Below are 22,822 nucleotides of genomic sequence, written 5' to 3' on the forward strand. Positions count from 1 at the left end.
CCCGCTCCAAGCTGTTAGCACAGAGCCCAATGTGGGGCTCGAACTCACCAACCGCGAGATCATGACCTGAGCCGAAGTCGGACGCTTAATGAACTGAGCCACCCAGGTGCCCCTACATGATACTGTTTTTTAATGTTTTAGTTATGAAAAAGAAACTGGGATGAAAAATTTCATATGTATCACATTTAAAAATACCCTTTGCTTTTAAATGGATGTGATTTTCTTTTAATCTTTCAAAATAATAATGTAAATGAAGATAATGATGTTTGGCCTGAATTTGTCTAAGCTCCTTTGCACAAATTCTGTTTATTTTCAGTTAAACTCTCAGACTCAACTTTTATAGGGTAAACAAATTATAAAACATTGCCTTGGAGATACAAAATGAATATAATTTTTTAAGTCTTATTATAGAATCCTAGATGACACAAATATGTGACACATGTGTGCAAGTACCCACTTAATATTAGCATGAAGCTAAAAATTTCTTAGCAAAAAGCAGGTAAAAAGAGACATAATCTTATTATCTTATTTAAATTTAAAGAAATGCAAAGCTAAATCTTTTATTTTTTAATGTTTATTTTTGAAAGAAAGAGAGAAAGATGCAGAATGCAAGCAGGGGAGGAGAAGCAGGCTCCAGGCTCTGAGCTGTCAGCACAGAGCCTGACACGGGGCTTGAACTCACTGGAACCATGAGCTCATGACCTGAGCTGAAGTCGGATGCTTAACCGACTGAGCCACTCAGGGGTCCCAAAGCTAAATCTTTAAATAAGTAATCTAGAAGAATTATCAGTCTGGTTCATGTGATTGCATGGTCTTATGTATCCAAGGACACCAGAATTTCTGTAATCTTACACAGCATCAATTCTGAATGTCAAATATTAATGTTCAGTCAAAAATAATTTCAATTACAATTTTGCACGTTTTCACCTTTTTCAGTTTTTGAGCCTACTGATTCCACTACAATCATATTTTTCAGATTAGGGGGTCTGGCCAAATTATCTATGGGTGAAATTAAATGCTTAGATATCTAGTCCCATCAGTGGCCTGGGGGCTTCTCCTGGGCAGCAACGTGTTCGAATTATGAGTCTATAGAGTTTTGCATTGAAGTAAGGACTAAAAAATGTTCACTGGATAATTGATGCATGAAGGGACAAACTAAAATATTTCTATAGAGATAGAAACATGAAATACTCCGAAATGTATTTATCAAGTCAGCAATGTTTATTCTTCTAAAAGAATACGGAGTGAGAGTTTCTGGCTCTCCCTGATGACTAAAGCTCAGAGCAAAGAGGAAGATGGGGCACAAGTATTACCGATCTTGAAGAGAGCCACTGAATAAATGTATTTTTGTTTTTTGTATAAATTCTTTACATATTTTGGATATTAAGACCTTATCGAATATATCATTTGCAAATATCTTCTCCCGTTTAGTAGGCTGCCTTGTTGTTTTGCTGAGGGCTTCCTTTGCTGTGAAAACACTTCTTATTTTAATTTTGCTTTTGTTTCCCTTGCCGAAGGAGACATATCTAGAAAAATGTTTCTATAACCAATGTCAGAGAAATTACTGCCTACAATTTCTTCTAGTTTTATAGCTTCAGGTCTCACATTTAGGTCTTTAAACCATTTTGAGTTTCTTTTTCACATGGTGTAAGAAAGTGATCCAATTGCATTCCTGTGCATGTGAGCGTCCAGTCTTCTCAGCACCATTTATTGAAGAGATTGCCTTTTCCCTATTGCATATTCTTGCCTCCTTTGTTGTAGATTAATTGATCACATAAGCGTGGGTTTATTTCTAGGCTTTCTATTCTGTTCCATTGATCTACGTTGTCTATACTGTGCCGGTATCACACTGTTTTGATTACTACAACTTTGTAGCATATCTTGAAATCTGGATATGTGATATTTCTAGCTTTGTTCTTTCTCAAGATTGGTTTGGTTATTCAGGGTTTTGGGTGGTTCTATACACATGTGTACGGAACCATAAAAAACAAATTTAATCAGAATTACTTTCCTGACATCAATCTGTACTGGCTCTCCACTGCTCATAGGTTTAAGGTTAAATACATGTTAGAAGCTTCAGCTTGCCATTAAGGTCTTTATAACCTAGGTCACTCCTGCATCGTATCCAAAATTACTCTGTATAGTAGGCATTATCTCCACTAAGACCTGTTTTCTGGCCCAGCTGAAGTGTATAGAAATCCTTCTGTTTGGTTAGCAGAGCCAACTCATTCTGGGCCCTGCACCTCTGCCCGCCCGATGTCCGAACACCTACTTTATTGTAATGGTCTTTAGTTGTGCTTCTACCTAGTTTGGGTTTGGTGCCATGATTAACCTATCTTCTCCTTTCCTTGATTAATGACTTTCTCTTATGACTCAAGCTAACCTCTTCATAAAGGCTTAGTAATACTATAATTGTTAAGTAGTACAGGGAAAACTCTAAAGTCCTATTTCGCGGCTTCAAATTTTGGCTCCGCCATCTAGAAGCTATGTGACTTTGGCCACTGAACACGTAAATATGTCCCTTTGTTTCCTCAATTGTAAAAAAAAAAAAAAAAAAGGTATGGAGGGGATAACAACAATACCTTCTGCAAAGGATTAGTGTCAAGAAAGTACTTTGAAATGTACTCAGCACACAGTTAAACTCTCAACATATACTGGTTATTATTTTTACTAATACCTAGTTTATTACCTAGAAGCAATAGGACAGAAAAATTCTAAGCAGTTAAATTATACATGCAAACAAGCTGCACACACTACTCTGAACTTAAATAACTTGTAGTTAGAAAAACAATGTCACATGCTGAAGTTTAATGCAGCTTCCTATCATGAGTTACAGCAAAAATGTGGCATAGTACCCAAATGAATGGAAGCTTGATAGTTTTAATGTGGAGTCAAGAGAAAAAAAGCATAAATTACTCTAAGCAAGGAAGAAATGCTCACAGATGAGGGCAACTCATAAAATACAGAAGGGAGCTCACAGGTTGACTAAGTTTGGAAAATGTTTTTAAAAAATGACAACAAAAGACAGGGATATCCACTCTCACCACCATTATTTAACATAGTACTGAAAGTCGTAGCCACAGCAATCAGACCACAAAAGAAATAAAACACATCCAAGTTGGCAGGGAGGAAGTAAAACTTTCACTATTTGCAGATGCCATGATACTACATACAGAAAACCCGAAAGACTCCACCAAAAGAATTGTTAGAACTGGTAAACAAATTCAGTCAAGTCACAAGATACAAAATCAATCTACAGAAGTCCATTGCATTTCTATACACCAATAATGAAGTGCAGAAAGCAAAATTTAAAAACTCAATCCCATTGACGATTGCACCCAAAACAATCAGATACCTAGGAATAAGCTTAATCAAAGAGGTAAAGACCTGAAAACTATAAAACTCTCATGAAGGAAACTGAAGATGACACAAAGAAATTTAAAGACATTCCATGCTCCCAGACTGGAAGAACAGATATTGTTAAAATGTCTATACTACCCCAAGAATCTGCATGTTTAATGCAATCTCTATCAAAATACCAATAACATTTTCCACAAAGGTAGAACAAACAATTGTATAATTTGTATGGAACCACAAAAGACCATAAATCGCCAGAGCAATCTTGAAAAAAAAAAAAAAAGCAAAGCTGGAGACATCACAATTCTGGACTTCAAGTTACATTACAAAGTTATATCACAAAACAGTATGGTTCTGGCACAAAAACAGACATATAGATCAACAGCACAGAAAACCCAGAATGAACTCACAACTATATGGTCAATTAATCTTCAACAAAGCAAGAAAGAATATCCAATGGGAAAAAGACAATCTCTTCAACAAATGGTGTTGGGGAAACTGGACAGCAACATGCAAAAGAATGAAACTGGACCACTTTCTTACACCATACATAAAAACAAATTCAAAATGGATGAAACACCATTGGCCAGAAGATGGCCATAGCAACTTCTCTCTAGATAGGTCTCCAGAGGCCAGGAAAACAAAGCAAAAATAAACTGCTAGGGCTTCATCAAAATAGAAAACTTCTGCACAGTGAAGGAGACAACCAAAAAAACTAAAAAGCAACCTACAGAATGGGAGAAGATGTTTGCGAATGACATATCTGATAAAGGATTAATATCCAAAATATATAAAGAACTTATAAAACTCAACACCTAGAAAACAAATAATCCAATTTAAAAATGGGCAGAAGAGATGAATAGACATTTTTCCAAAGAAAACATACAGATGGCCAACATACACATGAAAAGATGCTCGACATCATTCATCATCAGGGAAACGGAAATCAAAACTACAATGAGGTATCACCTCATACCGGTCAGAATGGCTAAAATCAACACCACAAGAAACAACAAGTGTTGGCAGGGATGTGGAGAAAGGAGAACACTTTTGCACTGTTGGTGGGAATGCAAACTGGTGCAGCCACTGCAGAAAACAGTATGGAGTTTCCTCAAAAAGTTAGAAAGAGAACTACCCTATGATCCAGCAATTGCTCTACTAAGTATTCACCCAAAGAATATAAAAATACCAATTCAAAGGGATACAGTGCACCCCAATGTTTATAGCAGTGTCATCTACAATTGTCAAGTTATGGAAACACCCCAGTGTCTGTTGACTGATGAATGGATAAAGATGTGGTATACAGACACAACGGAATATTACTCAGAAAAAAAAGAATGAAACCTTGCCATTTGCAACAATATGGTTGGAGCTAGAAGGTTTAATGCTCAGCGAAATAAGTCAGTCACAGAAAGACAAATACCATATGTGGAACTTAAGAAACAAAAGAAATGAGCAAAGGGGAAAGAGAGAGGCAAACTAAGACACAGACTCGTAACTATGGAGAACAAACTGACGGTTACCAAAGGGGAGGTGGCAGGGCTGGGGGTGGGGGGACAGGTGAAATAGGTGATGGGGGTTAAGGAGTGCTTCTGTGTTGTATGGAAGTGCTGAATCACTATACTGTACACCTGAAATTAGTATTACACTGTATGTTAACTAATGGGAATTTACATAAAAACTTTTAAAAAACGACAACAAAAAGGTAACCTGGTAGCATATCTAAACAGTCGCTGTTAAATGCTGACTGCTAGACTGCTAAGGGTTGCACAATGACTTAATTTCCTTAACTCAGTTGTTTAAAGAATATTTTTCTATAAGGCTATACCTATAAGATTATCATAAAGGAAAATGGCAAAATAGAATTTGCTTGCAGATACTAGCTGTAATTAACTAATTTCTGCAATTCAAGGTGGGGACTTAACTGCATCTTGTTTCTATTGTACTTTATATAGATACACTAAGGGAAAGCTTTCAGTGTTCAGAGTCAGGGCAAGAATCATTAAATGTTTCAGATCAAAAGTAAGGCAATTCCAGGAATTTTGTACCATTACTGAAGTTCTAATGAATTAAAGACAGTACATTTCTTTTCATCAAAGTATACAATCACTAAAATGACTAGCTTTTTTAGGTCTTTCTTCCATTAGCAACAATAATTCACAACTGACTATTCATTTGACTAGTTACTAAAAGAGCATGGTTGATTATTAGCTTTTTATATATTTATAAATTTGTAACTCTATCATATAACTTCATTGCATTCTCAGATTAATATAGAAAGTTAAAAACTGACTACTGAAGGCCTGTAGAATTACAACTGGATATTCTAAGCCAGGTTACTGAGGCTTCCGTAAGATACTTTACTAATTAACACCAGCTTTAATTATACTTTATACTGCATATCAAGCTAAACACACACTACTACTTAATTCATACAGAAAAATCAGTTCCTTTATTAAGAACCATGAAAAATATACCTTTTGAAATTAAGATATTTGTTTTCTACAATCCTTTTATCTGTTACTATATACTACTTTGATACCCTCTTTCATTTATCTCCTTAAGATCTGTCTATATTTATGGGAAGAAGATTTTTCCACTACTGACAGACAAAATTATGAACCCAAACTAGTTTGGTTTTGAACCAAGACAACTACATTTTGAGTTTACAAAAAAAAGGTTATTTACTGGAAAGCCTCCCAATACGATGAATCCAACCTAATGAAACTATTTTATTGAGTGAGAAGTTCTGTGGGACAAAGTTGCCAACCTAATGTCAGGATGGGAGAGAATGTGGAGTCACTATTAGGTTGACCAGGCTAACAAATCTAACAGTCCCAAAAAGAACAATATACTTCTAACTGTAAAAGATGTATATCGGGGAGTATGATGGAAGCTTCTTATGTAAAGGGTTTTGACACTAAACTACCACGTATATCCTGAAAATCTGAATTAAGTATGAAAGTACAAAAATAATTTCAGACTTAAAGAAATTTCATTTATGACAGTTAAAGTAAAACACAACTCTTTTATTACCAACACAACCTGATATATGTATTACTAGTAACCTCAGTTGATCCTAACAACTTATTTTGAAATCTAATGGATTATTTAAGAAGTAAGCACTGCGGGGCATCAGTCTTATATTAAAAGGTGATAAATTATATTGTCCACTCTTTGATCCTAAATGCCACAATTGGTTCCTAACATCTCTTTTGATGTAATTATCCCAACAGTCCCCACTGCTTATTAGCCAAACATTCAAAATGAGGTTATGAACAGAAAGCCCACACAGTCAAAATAACTTCCTCAGACATCAACATCAGCCATAACATATGCTTGGAGTATAATACCTTTGTTTTAAAATGTAAAGTAGCCAATTTTTCATCACAATCTTCTAAATAAATGACATTTTGAAAAGAACAAGTTACTACGAGGAAAGTTTATGCTTGTTAGAACTCTTCTTGGTAAGCCATTTTTCTTTTTGCCATGTGCTTTAAACATCTTAATAAATTCCACCATGATGACAAGAAACCACACAGTGCACCTGTGCTCTCTGTCTTAATGAATCCAATAAGTACAGGCCTGCTCACTTTAATTTGTAAAGGAAACGATGATACAGTCAGTTTTAACTTAAGGTATTAATTATCCAAATAAGCAGAATTAGCTTAATGTTCCAGTAGACCTTGCCCAGATACAACCACTAAGTAACATTTTCTGAAATTACGGCAGTTTTAAAAACAGCAAGTTTGGAGGAATAAGGAAGCAGAATGCTCCATCCAAATGGATTAAATTATACTGAGGAACCGATGTAGCAGTTCAGAGACACTCAAGTTTTTGTTGACTTTAACTACTACAGAATCAATTAAATGCAGTTTAAATGCCCAGTGGGTAATTAACCGTCGCCGTTTTATGCCTACCTGTATATAAACACATTATCTTTCAAGAAGGCCACTCTCCTTTCAAAACAAAGGTTATAACTGTCCTAAACGCTGCAGCATACCGATGGTCAAAATCTTATAGAAACTCCACATGGACCCAATCACATGATATAACTGTGCACATGCCACACGCCATCTGTTGGATATGACTGCCAGCGCAGATTTCGTGAGCTGGCAAAGGACTGAAATAGTCAAGAATTCTGCAAGTATTTCAAAGTGCAGGCTTCTCATTAATTTTAATTTCCTGTTGGCTCTACAAGGAAGGAGTGCGTAGCGAAAGCACAATGTGCCACATACACTCAAGTTCATGCCACATGTACACCTGTAATCATAAACTCTTATCCAGGGCTATCCACTAAAAACACTTGAGATTCTGTGTTTATTTCTTCTTTACCCCAGAAGAAATAAATCTGCCATATCTACATTATCTTTTCATACTTTGTTAATACTTTTGCAAACATCTGGAAATACTTGACAATAATCACTTAATTAATGCAAAGCTAATCGATGACAATATGCTTAAATACTTCACTCGACTGAAGTGGTTTCCTCGGTCCACACAACTAGGGAATGACGAGAACAAGAAGCGCTTTGACAAAGGAGTACACTACAAGGGAAACTCTTAGCCAACATCTCTTTAAAAAGATGAAGCAGATGATACCGTACTGCTACTCTGCTAAAAACTGGTAGATGCTGCTGGCTTTGGTCTGTCCCTCCGGGCTCTCCACAGGGCCTGTGTCACGGACGGCTTTCCAAAGGGCTGGCATTGCTACAAGCGTCTGCATGGGCTCTTGTATTCCATCACTGTCTCCACAACATTACCCTCCAGAACTGCTGGCCGCCGTAGGACAGCGAAAAGATCCTGAGAAAGAAATATTTCTCCAGAACGAGGGACGATTCCTAAGATGCGCACGGTGGCTCCAGGAGCACTTTCTCTGGGCTTGCTGCTTGCTGTGTTTTGTGGCAGTGAGGTGTCAGTTTGCTCATCTGTTTGTTTCCCTAGAACCATACAGACTTGCCAATCCAGGAATCAGAAGTAGACGGGAAAACCACTTAGGAAAGTCGGAGGCAAATTTGCACTTGGAGGGGAGGACTTTATATTTCCTCTGCTACCATTATTGAAACTTTTTTCTCCAGTGCTGCTCTGGAGGAGTCTTGTGCCCATTAGCTCAAAAGGCAATGCAAATTGAATAAATATTTTAAAATCATAGCAATCAAGAAAGGTTAACTTACATTTCAGTTTGAGTCAAAGACAAAAACATGGCTGATTTACCTAATCCCTCTCATACTAGTAATTATTGTCAATCCAATTTTTTTTTTATTTTTTAAAGATTGGAACCAATATAGTAGGTTAACAGATGGCTTTTAAAGTTTTTGTTCTTGTTCCAAAATCTTTACGTTACCCAAAATATATCTATTTAAGTATAATACTGTAATTTCTGCAAAACATGATCTACAAGCTCTCTATTTAACGCTAAACAATCTGGATGCTAGGGCTGTTTGGAAATAATTCTAACAAAAACTGAAACATTAGTCTAGTGCTATAATAAACAGATTTGCCTTTTATATTTGTTTTTAGGAATCTTCATAGGCACACCCTAAACAGAACATGTTTTGTGGAGTTAAAATAACCAGTTCAATTAGCCCAAATATATTTTATGCTATCTTTATTTTACCCCCAAATTGGTGAAATCATAAATTAATACTCCTCTCATCTCATTACAGCCAGGAACATTAGCATAAAACAACAGTTCACAGAAAATCCAAAAGACAAATGCTAAAAGAAAATACACAAATTATGTTGCATACAGGCTTTTGGGTAAAGAACGCTTCCTACTCTGCACATCTGTCTAGCAAGTGCCTCTCTGAATGTTTTGTCCTTTAGGAATCTGCTCTGAATACCACAAAAGACAATTAAGTCTTTCACTTTTCTTGAAATCTATTTTCCTCAATGCAAAAGGATAAGCCTTCTATGCGTTGGAAATATGGTCAAAACAACTTTGGGTTGTTTTAAGGAACTTCTACATAATAGACGTAGGAATCACATAAAAATCTAGTTCTTTTGGAAGGTAGCCTTAAGACACGTCATAAAGACAGAAGATAAACACATAAACCTTAACATACTTTATATTTTGATGAGTCACTTTTTTTTTTTTAACATTCTATGTATCTAATGTATGATGGGATTAATAAGACCAGATTTCCCTTATCATTACCAGCTGGTGTTTTATGTGGAAATCTGTCTTTGCTTTTAGTCCATTTCCTTACTTTGCAAGCAAAGTATCCCATCAAACCCCTTCCACTCTGTCGCACCCATACTGCCTCTTTTCCTACTCCTTTAGCCCCTCTCGCACTCTCCTTTTTTTTTTTTTTTTTTACCATACTCACCAGACTCTTGGCAATTCTTTATTCATCCCCTGCTAATCCTTCCTTTATCCATCTCCTCTTTATTCTCATTTACATTCCCCTCAGTGGCTATTACAACATTTTCCACTTTCCTCAAAGTGATGAGAGGGTTGAGCAGTAGTTCCAGCTGACAGGTGTGAAAATGTTGGGGTAGAAAGAACTCTGGTAACTCTGTACCACCGCCCCCCCCCATACCTTTTTAAGGCTATATGCCTTGTATACATCAAAAAAGAAATTATTCTGAAAAAACTAGATCCAGTCATGACCTCTTAAAGCCTCTTTCTTAACTGTGAGGACATTTTCCCTTCCTTTTTTTTTTTTTTAAATTACTTTCACTTTCACTACCTAAGGTTCGTCACCTTAACCAAAATTATATTCCTTTAAGTTTATTTATTTATTTATTTATTTATTTAGAGACAGAGAGGGAGAGAAAGGGAGGGGGAGGGAGAGAGAGAGGGAGAGAGAGAGAGAGGGAGGGAGAGAGGGAGGGAGGGAGAGAGAGAGGGAGGGAGAGAGAAAGAGAGAGAGGGAGGGAGGGAGAGGGGCAGAGAGAGAGGGAGAGAGAGAATCCCAAGCAGGCTCCACGCTGTCAGTGTAGAGCCCAATGTGGGGCTCAATCCCACAAACTGTGAGATCATGACCTGAGCTGAAACCCAGAGTCGGACGCTCCACCCCCAAAACTGTATTCTTTAATCTAGTAAGTCAGCTATTTCAGTGTTTTTAATCTTTTCTAATGTCTCCTATACTTACTTCTGTTTTTGTTGCTTCTTTTCTACTTTATTACTATATTATTTCAAGCCCGTTTCACATAACTGATATCCCTTACCTCTAGTCTTTTCCTTTCAATCAACACTGCATACTACCATCAAGATTAATATTCTAGGGGCACCTGGGTGGCTCAGTCGGTTAAGATTCTTGATTTCAGCTCAGGTCATGATCTCACAGTTTGTGAGCTCTAGCCCTGCATCGGGCTTTGCACTGACAGTGTGGAGCCTGCTTGGGATTCTGTCCCCAGCCTGCGCTCGCTCTCTCTCTCAAAAAAAAAAAAAGATTAATATTCTAAAACACTTTCATCATGTCATTCTCCAACTTAAAAACCTTCAATGGTTTTCTACTGTCCAGGAAATAAGAATTCAGACTTTGCAATCTTTCATTCAAGTCTTCGACCAACTGAGCCAGACCTACCTTTCCACTATCATATTGTTCCAAATGAACTTGAAAGTCTCTACTTCATTTTCATCCAATACACCTCGTGGTTTCCTACCTCTAAGATTTTTACTACACACATCATCCTGTGGTGCCTGCCTTCCCTCCTTCTGTTATCCATCTTTCAAAGCTAAGATAAAGTCCCCCTCCACAGTATAATTTCACAAACTACTCCAGCCTTTGCTCAGTCCCTGCTTATGCAAAACCACATGACGTTTGCATTATTGCTCTAGCTTAGAATTTAATTAATTTATATCTTGTCTTAATTTTATAAACTTATTTCTCTATAGAGCTGAGCACAATCCAAGCAGAGAGTAGAGCATTTGTTAAATTAGTTTAATGGTTTATAACAAATTTTGTAACTTCCAGATAGAAGGACTCCAAAATACATGATAGGCTGACAATTTTACCAGAGGTTTAGAGGAGCCGGCCACTGGAAATTCAATGCTTTAATTTACAAAACTAGAAGGAGCCTAAAAGGGACAGTGGAAAGCTACATGTCAAAAGTTGTGTGTGAAAATTTAAAAAGCAGGGTACTGAAACGACCCTTACCAAAATCACAAATGACCTCCAATTTCCTAAATTCAAGATTCTAATTTTAGTTGAATTTTAATTATGACAATTTCTAGTGGAACATTTGCAAAGATGATCACAACAAATCCTTTCATTTTGCAGAGCTCTCTGCAATGGGACTCTGCTCTTTTCCCCATCATGAGATAAAATCGATTTCTAAATCCCTTGAATCTGGACTGGACTGGCCTTGTGACATATTTAAACTTAACAGAATATGGTAGAAATGACACTGTGAGAATTCTCCCCTCCTCTTATTTATTTATTTTTATTGTGGTAAAAAATACAGAACGTCAAATTTAGCCTTTTGATGATTTTTAAGTTTACAGTTCAGTGTATGAGATACATTCACACCGTTATGCAAACATCACCATTATCCAACCCCAGAACTTTTTTCAGCTTGCAAAACTGAAACTCTGTGCCCATTAAACAAGAACTCTCTCCTTTCCCCTCTCCCCACAGCCCCTGGCAGCCACCATTCAACTTTCTCCCTCTGTAAATCTGACTATTCTGGGTGTCTCATATAAGTGAAATCACACAGTATTTGTTCTTCCGTGATTGACTATTTCACTTAGCATGATATCTTCAAAGTTTATTCATGTTATAGCGAGGTTACAGCATGTGTCAGAATTTCCTTCCTTTGTAGGCTGAAAAATATTCTCTTGAATGTATATACCACATTTTGTTTATCTATTCATCTATCAATGGACACTTGGCTTGCTTCCACCTTTTGCCTATCATGAATAATGTCACTTGTATATCTTCTTTGGAAAAATATTTATTTAAGTCCCTCACTCATTTTTTAACCGGGTTGTTTGGTTTTTTTGCTGTTGAGTTGTAGTTCTTTATATATCCTAGATGTTAACCCCTTATCAGATATGTGATTTGCAAATGTTTTCTCCCATTCCATGGGGTGCCTTTTCACTCTATTGACAGTGTCCTTAGATGCACAAAAAAATTGATTTTAATGTACCCTAATTTATCTATTTTTTGTTGTTCCCTGTGTTTTTGGTGTCATATCTAAGAAATCATTGCCAAATCCAATGTTAGGAAGATTCTCTTATGTTTTCTTCTAAGAGTTTTATAGTTTTAGTTCTTATGTTTAGATCTTTCATTTTGAGTTAATTTTTGTACATAGTGTAGAGTAAGGGCCCAACCTCATTCTTTTGCACATGGCTGTCCAATTTCCCCAGTATCATTTGTTGACAAGACTGTTCTTTCCCCATTGAATGGTCTCAGTATCTCTGCCAAAAATCACCTGATTATATATGGGATGGTTTATTTCTGGTGTCTTTATTCTACTCAACTGGTCTATATGTCTGTCTTGTTTTGATTACTAAAGCTTTGTATGAGTTCTGAAATTGGTTAAGATGAGATCTCCAACTTCATTTCTCTTTTTCAAGACTGTTTTGACTATTTGAGTCCTTTCAAATTCCATATGAATTTTAGGATGGATTTTTGTATTTCTGCAACAAAAATGTCATTGGGATTTTGACAGAGATCACACTGAATCTACAGATTGCTTTGGCCCATACTGACATCTTAACAACAGTAAATCTTATAACCCATGAACAAGAAATATCTTTCTTTATATTCGTATCTTTAATTTCTTTCAGCAACGCTTTATAGTTTTCAGTGTATAGGTCTTTCACCTCCTTTGTTAAGATTATTCCTAAGGATTCATTCTTTTCGATGCTATTATAAATGGACACTGTGCAGATTCTAGGCGTAGGTCTGAAGAGGCCTTACAACTTCTCTGTCACCCTCTTGGTAGGCTGCTACAACCACATAAAAATGCCAGGCTTGCCTGATAGCATCATATGACCTAGGCTACTGTGGGCACCACTGCCACACACACAAGTGAGGTAATTTTAGGGGTGTCTGGGTGGCTTAGTCGGTTAAGCGTCCAACTCAGCTCAGGTCATGATCTCACAGTTCATGAATTTGAGCCCGGCATCAGGCTCTCTGCTGTCAGCACAGAGCCTGCTTTGGATCCTCTGTCCCCTTTTCTTTCTGCCACTCCCCTGCTTGCCTTCTGTCTCTCTCGCCCTCTCTCAATAATTAACTTTTTTTTTTAAGAGTGAGGTAATTTTAGAGAGATCATTCAGATCCCGTCAAGCTGCCAGATGATTACAGCCACTTGACAGACCCCAGGTAAGACCAGGAGAAGAACCACTCCACCGAACCTAGTCAAAATGCTTACCAACAAAATTGTGAACAAATAAAATAGTTGTTATTTTAAGCCATTAAGTTGGGGGGGGGGGTATAGCAAAGACTAACTGAAACAGAAATAGAATTAAATCATTTTATTTGCTATTTCTTAACCATGATAATTTATTCATTACTTTGTAGCTCATTTCAAACTGTTTCTCAGAGGCTATTAAGATTTATTCCAACTGAGACAAGACAAAGTTCTTTGATGCTAAATACTCTACATAATTCATCATGTTCATGAATGATTTAAAGCTTGAATGTCAGCATTCTAAATAATTTATGATTTTTTAAAAAGTAGACAGGTTAAAATGAAATCTTCCCAGAACTACTATAGAAATATAGATTTTATTTTTGAATATCTAACTTCAAAATTGAAAAGACAAAAATAAGTAGATATTACAATTAATGTTTTCAGGCAAACTTGCGCCCTTGCTGAAATTTGCTAGCTATCTGTACTAACTATATTGGGAATAGATTTTGAAACTTTAGTATCTGATTATTTCAAAACACAATCACAATATTTAGGAGAAAAGTACTAAACATTAAAAATACTTATAATCCCAAAGCATTTAGAGGCATGTTGACTAAGCAAAATGGCTATTATTTAAAAACATTAAAGATATACATATACCTAAAATTCTATTTACTTATAAAGAAATGCATTTATTTATATTTATAGCTGTAACTATAACTATAGGATTATAGTTATTTTATGTGGAAAAAAATCTTACAGAACAATATGCAAAACTAACATATTATTTAAAACATGCTAAAGCAAAAATTTACTCCATAAAAATTTCTACTCCATTAAAGAACTCATTTTGAGAATTTACTTCAAGATGTGGAAATAGTTGCTTTAGAATTGTTCACCTATATTATACGCAGTCTTTTTTTTTTTTTTTTTTTTTTTATTTTTGGGACAGAGAGAGACATAGCATGAACGGGGGAGGGGCAGAGAGAGAGGGAGACACAGAATCGGAAACAGGCTCCAGGCTCCGAGCCATCAGCCCAGAGCCCGACGCGGGGCTCGAACTCACAGACCGCGAGATCGTGACCTGGCTGAAGTCGGACGCTCAACCGACTGCGCCACCCAGGCGCCCCTTATACGCAGTCTTTAAAAGAAATGAATAACAAGGAGCAGGGCAGAAGAAATAAAGAGAAAATATAACAAAGAAGCAATGAGGCACAGTTTTATACTGAAATTTATATGCTAACTAGATATACAACAGGACTATTATTTCTGACAAACCAAGTGGAATTAACACTTACCAAGTAGAAACTAATTCAATTAACTATCAAAGTTGAGGCAAATTTCTCAAAGTCTATGTCATAAATACCTTTGTACCATTTACTTTGGAAAGTAAATTTACTGTCAGAAATATCTGGTATTTGCACTATTAAAAAATGTTTTTAAGTTTATTTACTTTGAGAGAAAGCACACACAAGCAGGGGTTAGGACGGGTGGGGGGAGGGAGGGAGAGAGAGGGGAAGAGAGAGAGAGAGAAAGAGAGAGAGAGAGAATCATAAGCAGATCCCGTGCTGTCAGCACGGAGTCTGACACAGGGCTCAATCCCATGAACTGTGAGACCATGACCTGAGCTGAAATCAAGAGTCAGACGCTTAACCAACTGAGGCACCCAGGCGTCCCTAAAAACATTTTTTGACATAGTTGTTATTTTAGTTTTAAAGAGTCCTAAACATTTCTCTAAATTTGGTCTCTGATTTATTTAGCTATAAGCAATTATTTACATTTCTCTGCAAATACCTGTCTACAAGCAAACAATAATTTTACCACTCTCTTATCTACATATATAGCTATACACTGAATATTAATACACTCATTGTCTAAGTTTTATACACACACACACACACACACACACACACACACACACACACAAACTGTGCTTCTCAATGTGATGATAAAATGAAGAAGGATAAAACATAAATGGAAGAATTAAAATGTACTTACAAAGTCAAAGTCTCCATCCTGAGGAACTTTCCAGTTGTCAGGAAAAACATTTTTGGACATAGGAAAGGGTTCATGCATGTTCTGATTACAGTTTTCATGACTTTTATTCTTGAAGTCCTGTTTATCAAAGTAGTCCATAAAAGACGGTCTTTGTACTTGTGGTGAAGTTGCGTTTCCTTAGGTAAACAAAGAACACAGAAACGGCATAAGTTCTTACATTTAAAATTTTTTTTTTTCAACGTTTTTTATTTATTTTTGGGACAGACAGAGAGAGACAGAGCATGAACGGGGGAGGGGCAGAGAGAGAGGGAGACACAGAATCGGAAGCAGGCTCCAGGCTCCGAGCCATCAGCCCAGAGCCTGACGCGGGGCTCGAACTCACGGACCGCGAGATCGTGACCTGGCTGAAGTCGGACGCTTAACCGACTGCGCCACCCAGGCGCCCCCATAAGTTCTTACATTTAAAGAAGTGTGGTTTTTATCGAAGTACGATTTTTTTTATTGAGCAAATAATAAATTTGCACTGGTCAGATTCAAGGCCAACATTGTCAATTTAATGAAGAACAAAGTAAAATGAAACAATGAAAAAACAAAAATATCCAGGCCACATAAAAATTTGACTAATGATTAGGCAAAGACCCACAATATTCTTAGATTGTAGAAAACATTTGAGAATTTTGGCAAGAATCTTTATTATAGTTTACTAAAAATCGTTTCAAGTATATTGAAGTCTGTCAAATGAAGTAAAATTTTAAAACACACTTATTTTTAAACACCTAAGCCTCCATTGTTATTGTCATTGCACACCACAAGCTAAAGAAGTTATAAGGACTTACCCAGGTTTCTCTTATGTCTTTGTTTCCTTACAGTCTTTCTAGCTGATTCCACCTCATCCTGGACTCCCATAGTTTCGCCTATCATATTTATATGTGACTCCTAACTGTCACTTCACCAGCCTAGATCTTGCTTCTGAGTTCTATTTCTAAAACTTTGCCATATTTAAGTCAGAAAACCAATTTTTTATTTCTAAAGCTCACTTCTAAGTTCTATATCTTGACTTTCCTACTGCTTACTTTTGGACTACTCCATCTGAGGTGAGTCAGAGTTACCTCAAACTTACCAGTTCTAAAACTAAAGCTAACTTCTAAAGTTTAATGTCCTTAAGGTTCATCCATGTATTAGCATGTGTCAGAATTCCCTTCCTTTTTAAGCTAAATAATATTCCATTGTATGTATAACTCACATTTTGTTTACCCATTCATCTGTCAATAAACACTTTTGACTATTTTCAATAATGTTGCAATGAACATGGATGTACAAATATTTCGAGGCCCTGCCGACTATATGTTTTTAAGTCTTTTTAAGCTAACCAAGTTTTTCTCTATACATCTGCAGGTCTTTATTTACAAGTAATTTTATTTTTTAATAGCTACATAGAGGCCTTTTTCATTTTCTTATGGGTGCTTTAATGGTTGTACCTAATCCCTGATCAAGTGAGTCATTATGATACAATGTAAGCAAACACGAATAATTATTAGTAAAAGTAATGTTTATTTTTTATTTTCAGTCTATGAATTATGTCTTTTATATGTGTTTCTGAGTTTGTCTTTTCATTAGACTATAAGTTCCCTAATGCAGGAACCCAAATAATTTCACAAATAAGAGAACTATGATCATCAAGGAGTGTTTTTGATTATCCACCCAGATGTTCAACATCAATGGCATGAGGAAGAGCTAATGAGATGGTATGTGGCATTTCAACATCATTACTTTTGAATTAGTAAGAGGCTGCTAGTATTTCAGTACTAGCAACTGTGAATTGGCAATAATAAATTTGAGAAATTATTGTGACTACTACAGTTTTTAGAATGATTTGTCCCAGTGAAGTCAGAAGGAATCTGATATTCAGAATATGCATGTATTAGTGGAAAAATAGGGGAAAAAACTGTTTATCTAAAGACTCATCATCTAATCAGAACTGCTCAGGCTTTAGAAGGCTTGAAAATAAGGGTGAGAAGACATCTGGGACCCAAATGGTACCCCCTGAAAAGATACTAGACATTCCATCAAAATTAGGATAGTATAAAATATCAATATTCATAGTAAACTTTCAGAACTTACAACACTCTCATATCCTACATACAAAATCCATGAAAAAAGAACTCCTCAGGGACAATGTATCAAGATAACAGCCAAAGCTGTCTTTATATTCCCTGTCAGAACAGACTTTACTGGTATGTTAAAAATGAACAAAATATAGGAGGAAAGGTACAATATCTCAATAATCAATAAACATAATATAAAGATATTATCAATTTTCTTCCCTAAATTATCAATTTATTATCAATTTTCTTCCCTAAAATCTCCTATTGTTAAAAAAATAAATTGTTTAATCTGATGAGGTTAAATTACTGACATTTGGATGGGACATACATTCCAATAACATTTTCAACAGATTTTAAGAACTCCTGATTCACCTCTGGGCCTCGTTATTTTTTTTTCATTTTTTTTTCTTTTTCTATTATTATTATTATTATTATTATTATCGTTATTTTTTTTTCATTTTTTTTTCTTTTTCTATTATTATTATTATTATTATTATTATTATTATTATCATTTAATTTACACCCAAGGTTAGTTAGCATACAGTGCAACAATGATTTCAGGAGTAGATTCCTTAATGTCCCTTATCCATTTAGCCCATCTCCCCTCCCACAACCCCTCCAGTAACCCTCTGTTTGTTCTCCATATTTAAGAGTCTCTTATGTTTTTTTCCCTTCCCTGTTTTTATATTATTTTTGCTTCCCTTCCCTTAAATTCATCTGTTTTGTCTCTTAAAGTCCTCATATGAGTGAAGTCATATGATATTTGTCTTTCTCTAATTTCGCTTAGCATAATACCCTCTAGTTCCATCACGTAGTTGCAAATGGCAAAACTTCATTCTTTTTGACTGCTGAGTAATACTCCATTGTATATATATACACCACATCTTTTTTATTCATTCATCCATCTATGGACATTTGGACTCTTCCCATAATTTGGCTATTGTCAATAGTGCTGCTATAAACACTGGGGTGCATGTGCCCCTCTGAAACAGCATACCTGTATCCCTTGGATAAATACCTAGTAGTTCTGGGCCTCATTATTACAAGACATCTTTATCTCCAGAATTAAAATTTGGCTCCTATGGAAACCTTTTATTAAAAAATAAAGCCAGGAATTTAACCTCAATTTTTCTCTACCTCTTCCTTTTTTATGAGAATAAATAATAAAATATTACAAGTGTTGCTCAATGAATTTTCTATAAAGAGTAAGTCAAATGATGGAGGGGATAAAGATAATCCCTCAAATGAAAACTTTCTCTGCTTGATATTCTTTTCTTGTTTAAGAGTAATTTTGTAATAGGATTAGTTATTTGTAAGTTCTTATTTTAACCAGCTAGTCTTAAGATGGGTTACACACATAGAGATCTCAAAAATTTGGCACTTGGTACGAGAAAGGGTTATCAATATTTATATAGTAAAATCAGAATCAAAAGAGTAACAGTGGCTTCGTTGGCAACTCATTCCTGGAAAAGTAAGACACCATGGAGATCACAATTACTAACTGCATTTGACAAACACAGATTTTCACCGCAGCAAATTTCTAAACAGCACTCTTCTAAAAATGAATTTTGTATATTAGGTGCTTTGGAAAAATAAAACAAAACAAAAACATATTATGACATCATTAATCCACTGAAGCCAACAGCACTCCCTGACCAATGCCCCTCCCGCTTCCCACACCAGGCCAGGCTCACATTGCTCTTAGCAGTTGTCCCTCTAGTCAATACTGGCTTCACCACAGAGACCCTAGTTAGTCTTCCTTGTCTGCTTCTCAATTAGGAGACATGAAATTCTTCATCCTAGAATCTTCACCAATGTCCTGGTATTGTACTGAAACTGTCAGGGTCTTGTGATATACTAGTGACTCTTAGTACAGACCTTTGTATCTCAGTAAATACAAGAGTAATATTTTCTTATTGGAAACTAATATTTATAGAGCAGTTATTCTAATATGGCCTACATTTTAACAGCAGCAACGTGCACAGGAAAGGAGAGGAGAAAAATAAAATCTTAAAAGTTGCTTTTCTGGGGTGCCTGGGTGTCTCAGTTAGTTAAAGAGTCCACCTCTTGATCTCAGGTCATGATCTCACAGTTGTGAGACTGAGCTTGGCATAGGGCTCCAAGCAGGGAGCGTGTGCTCGCTCACTCTCTCTCTCTCAAAAAAAAAAAAAAAAAAAAAAAGATGGAAGATTGCAATAAAAGAATAATTTTTAAAAAGTTGCTTTTCCAATACAGAGAATAATAAAGTAGAGGAAAACTTTTAATCTTTTATAACAACCTTCACAACAAAAAGTAATTTGGGCTGGGAGGTACTTCCTTTAGAGATGTAGAGAGTAAGGAAGAAGGATAAAGCCAAGCAGTATTCTTGTCTGCCATGAGTCAGAAGAGTAAAAGCAGAAATAAGGAGTGGCAATAGAAAGGGAAGAGACAGACCAATCCCTGGAGCTGACTAAAAGAAAAAAGAAAATGACTAAGGAATTTCTTTCTGGGAATCTATGTTTACATCCCAACAATCCTGTGCTGGTCCTAACCCTATCTTAATCGGGAGCTCCTATCCCAAGTCACATGTGCTAGCAATAGTGTTCCAGTGTCTTAAAGTGAAAATTTTGCCTACCCTAATATCAATAGATCCTCCCTTCCTTGAGGTGCCAAGGTGTCTCTCCTGTGGAGAGGAATGGCCACGTAACACAATTCTGGCCAACGACACAAAAGATGAGGGTTTCTAGGAAAGTTCAATTTTCTTGGTGTAGGTAATACCCCCAGTATCTTCTTGCTCTTTCTTCCTGCCTGGAACGCAGACTTGATGGCTGAAGATCTAGCAGTTATTCCGTAAGCAGGAGGACAAGAGAAGGTATCTTTGATACCTCAAAGATAGCATCACAGAAAGTATCACTAAGGACCGCATGAAATCAGTCTACCAATGCAGGATGCTCTGCTTCTCGATCTCTTGTTAAATGAGAAAAGAAATTAATCTTACTTTGTTAAAACCACTATTATTTGGGTTTTCTGGTACACAGAGCCAAATTCAGTCCCCAACTGATACATTTCTGTTCCCAAGTGGAGCATGTAGGAAGAGGTAAGAGCAGCAATCTTCAGTTTTACTGTAGGAATACCCCAATTTGAAACTTGAAATCTGCTATTATTCATAGTGGTTTAATTTTCATTGCATTTTAGATACACCATCATATTAAGTGTCTTTTACAGGCTGGCCTAAATACCCACGGTAAAATGCCTGTTGGGCTCCACACTCAAAATCTGGAAAAATAACCCATTCCTAAATTAGAAAGAAACATTCTCACAGAGAGTTAACAAAAGTCTAAAAATCAACTTAAATAAAAGACGGAAGTCTATTCCATTAGATTTTTCTTTTCAGATAACTTTATAACAAGATCTGCTGACACATAATTTTTAATTCAAATTATGTGCTTGCAGTTCCAAATATTTTCCATTGTTTAATTTAAAACATTTAACTTTAAACGTATTAACACTTAGAATATATCTTGGTTATACATAAAGAACATGTTAAAAACAACTTTTTAAAATGTCTAAGGACAAAAATAGGTCAGGGTTGTTTTAAAAGTTATGAAGGGGGGCAGCTGTAATTGCCTAGGAACGTGTAACCACACAACGTCAAACACATGCCCAGGGCGTGCAGTGGGGCCTCCAAGGAGACGCATGCTCACAGAAATATGGGACAGAGAGGGTGATGTTTCTGACCTACAATTAATTTTTGAAAAGAGGAAAAAAGAAATAGTAGGCCCTTCAACAGAAGAATGAGGTGGAAAAATCTCACAGTGGTAAGCTCTGTCTTATGTGATTGCGGTTGCTATGGCAAATACTTTTTTTAAACACAGAAAGAACAATCACATTAAACTGACATCAATTTCTCCAGTTGCAGCTGAATTCTGACCCTAGCTTATATAAAAATATTTTTATTTTATTAATAAATTTAATGTTCCAAATTACCTTGTCCTCAATTTTGGCCCCAATTCCTTCAACTACCTGCTGTGCAACTAAGAATTCTTTAGCAATAAAGACTAAAATAATCACCACTCAATCCCTTTGTGCATTTGAAAGTTTAAAGAAAAAAAAAATTGTTTTGCTTCTCCTTCACACATTCCCCAGAACATGTACAAGGAAACTAAACTGTGTGAATATAATACCTTTAGCAAATATGCCAGTCATTAACTTTCTTAATTTGTACATGTCTTCTAAGCAGGTGAAATGTCTTCATGGGAATTTAAATATATAAAGGAATTTCAAAAATACTTTAACAAAATGTAATGTGTTTAATTTTTAATTTCTTAACATGATGATGACAAAGACACTTAAGTGTAGGGAATGAAATAACAATTAATCACAACTTTAGCCTAAGATATTTTCACATCAAAGGAATTTATGAATATTACCTAATTTGATCTTCTAAAAATATTTTAAGATGTGGGTGTTCCACCTGATTAATGATCTTGGAAATCTGTTCTTTAATTTGCTGCCAGGAATACAGTGAATATACATAAAAGCCAGGATGTTAGTACAGAAGCTACTGACATCAGCTTTTTCTTAACTTCATCGGACTATTTTAAAACAAAGGAGGATACAGACAACATGGAGAAGATCCAGAGGCTATTCATAAAAAAGATTAAAAGCTTAGAAAATAATACCTGCACAAAGGTTAAAGGGACTGAAATTGTTCAGCCAGAAAAAGTCTGAGGACACCATTTAATAAGCATCCAAGTATACAAGAAGGGTTCTTCCCCAGAAAATAGTGACCAGCTGTTTTCCATCTCCAATGAGGGCAGAATAAAGGAAAACAGACAAATTGAAGCCCAAGGATTTTAGTTAAATAAAAGGGATGATTTCCTGTCTGAGTAATGAGCATTGTAATGGCCACTGTGTGTCTATGGAAACCTTCCTTCAGAGGCCTTTACAAGAAAGACAGATTTCCATTTGTGCAAGGAAGACTCCTATTTCACAGGCTTGTCTGTGCTTTTGCTAGTAAAAGGGGTATCCTATGACCAAAATACCTACACTAACAGACTCAAGCTGGGTCACAC

The 22,822-nt window shown here is 36.0% G+C and overlaps 1 protein-coding gene across 1 annotated transcript in view; it reads right to left on the bottom strand.

Moving 5' to 3' along the window:
* STK3 (serine/threonine kinase 3) overlaps window positions 1-22,822 on the bottom strand; it is a 282,817-nt gene that overhangs the window by 54,562 nt on the left and 205,433 nt on the right. The window contains exon 10 of the mRNA XM_042923147.1: window positions 15,664-15,839. Within this exon, the coding sequence (XP_042779081.1) occupies window positions 15,664-15,839 (176 nt within the window). The remainder of the gene's footprint in view (window positions 1-15,663; window positions 15,840-22,822) is intronic.

Source organism: Panthera leo, chromosome F2 (genome assembly GCF_018350215.1).
Source record: "Panthera leo isolate Ple1 chromosome F2, P.leo_Ple1_pat1.1, whole genome shotgun sequence".
Taxonomy (NCBI): domain Eukaryota; kingdom Metazoa; phylum Chordata; class Mammalia; order Carnivora; family Felidae; genus Panthera; species Panthera leo.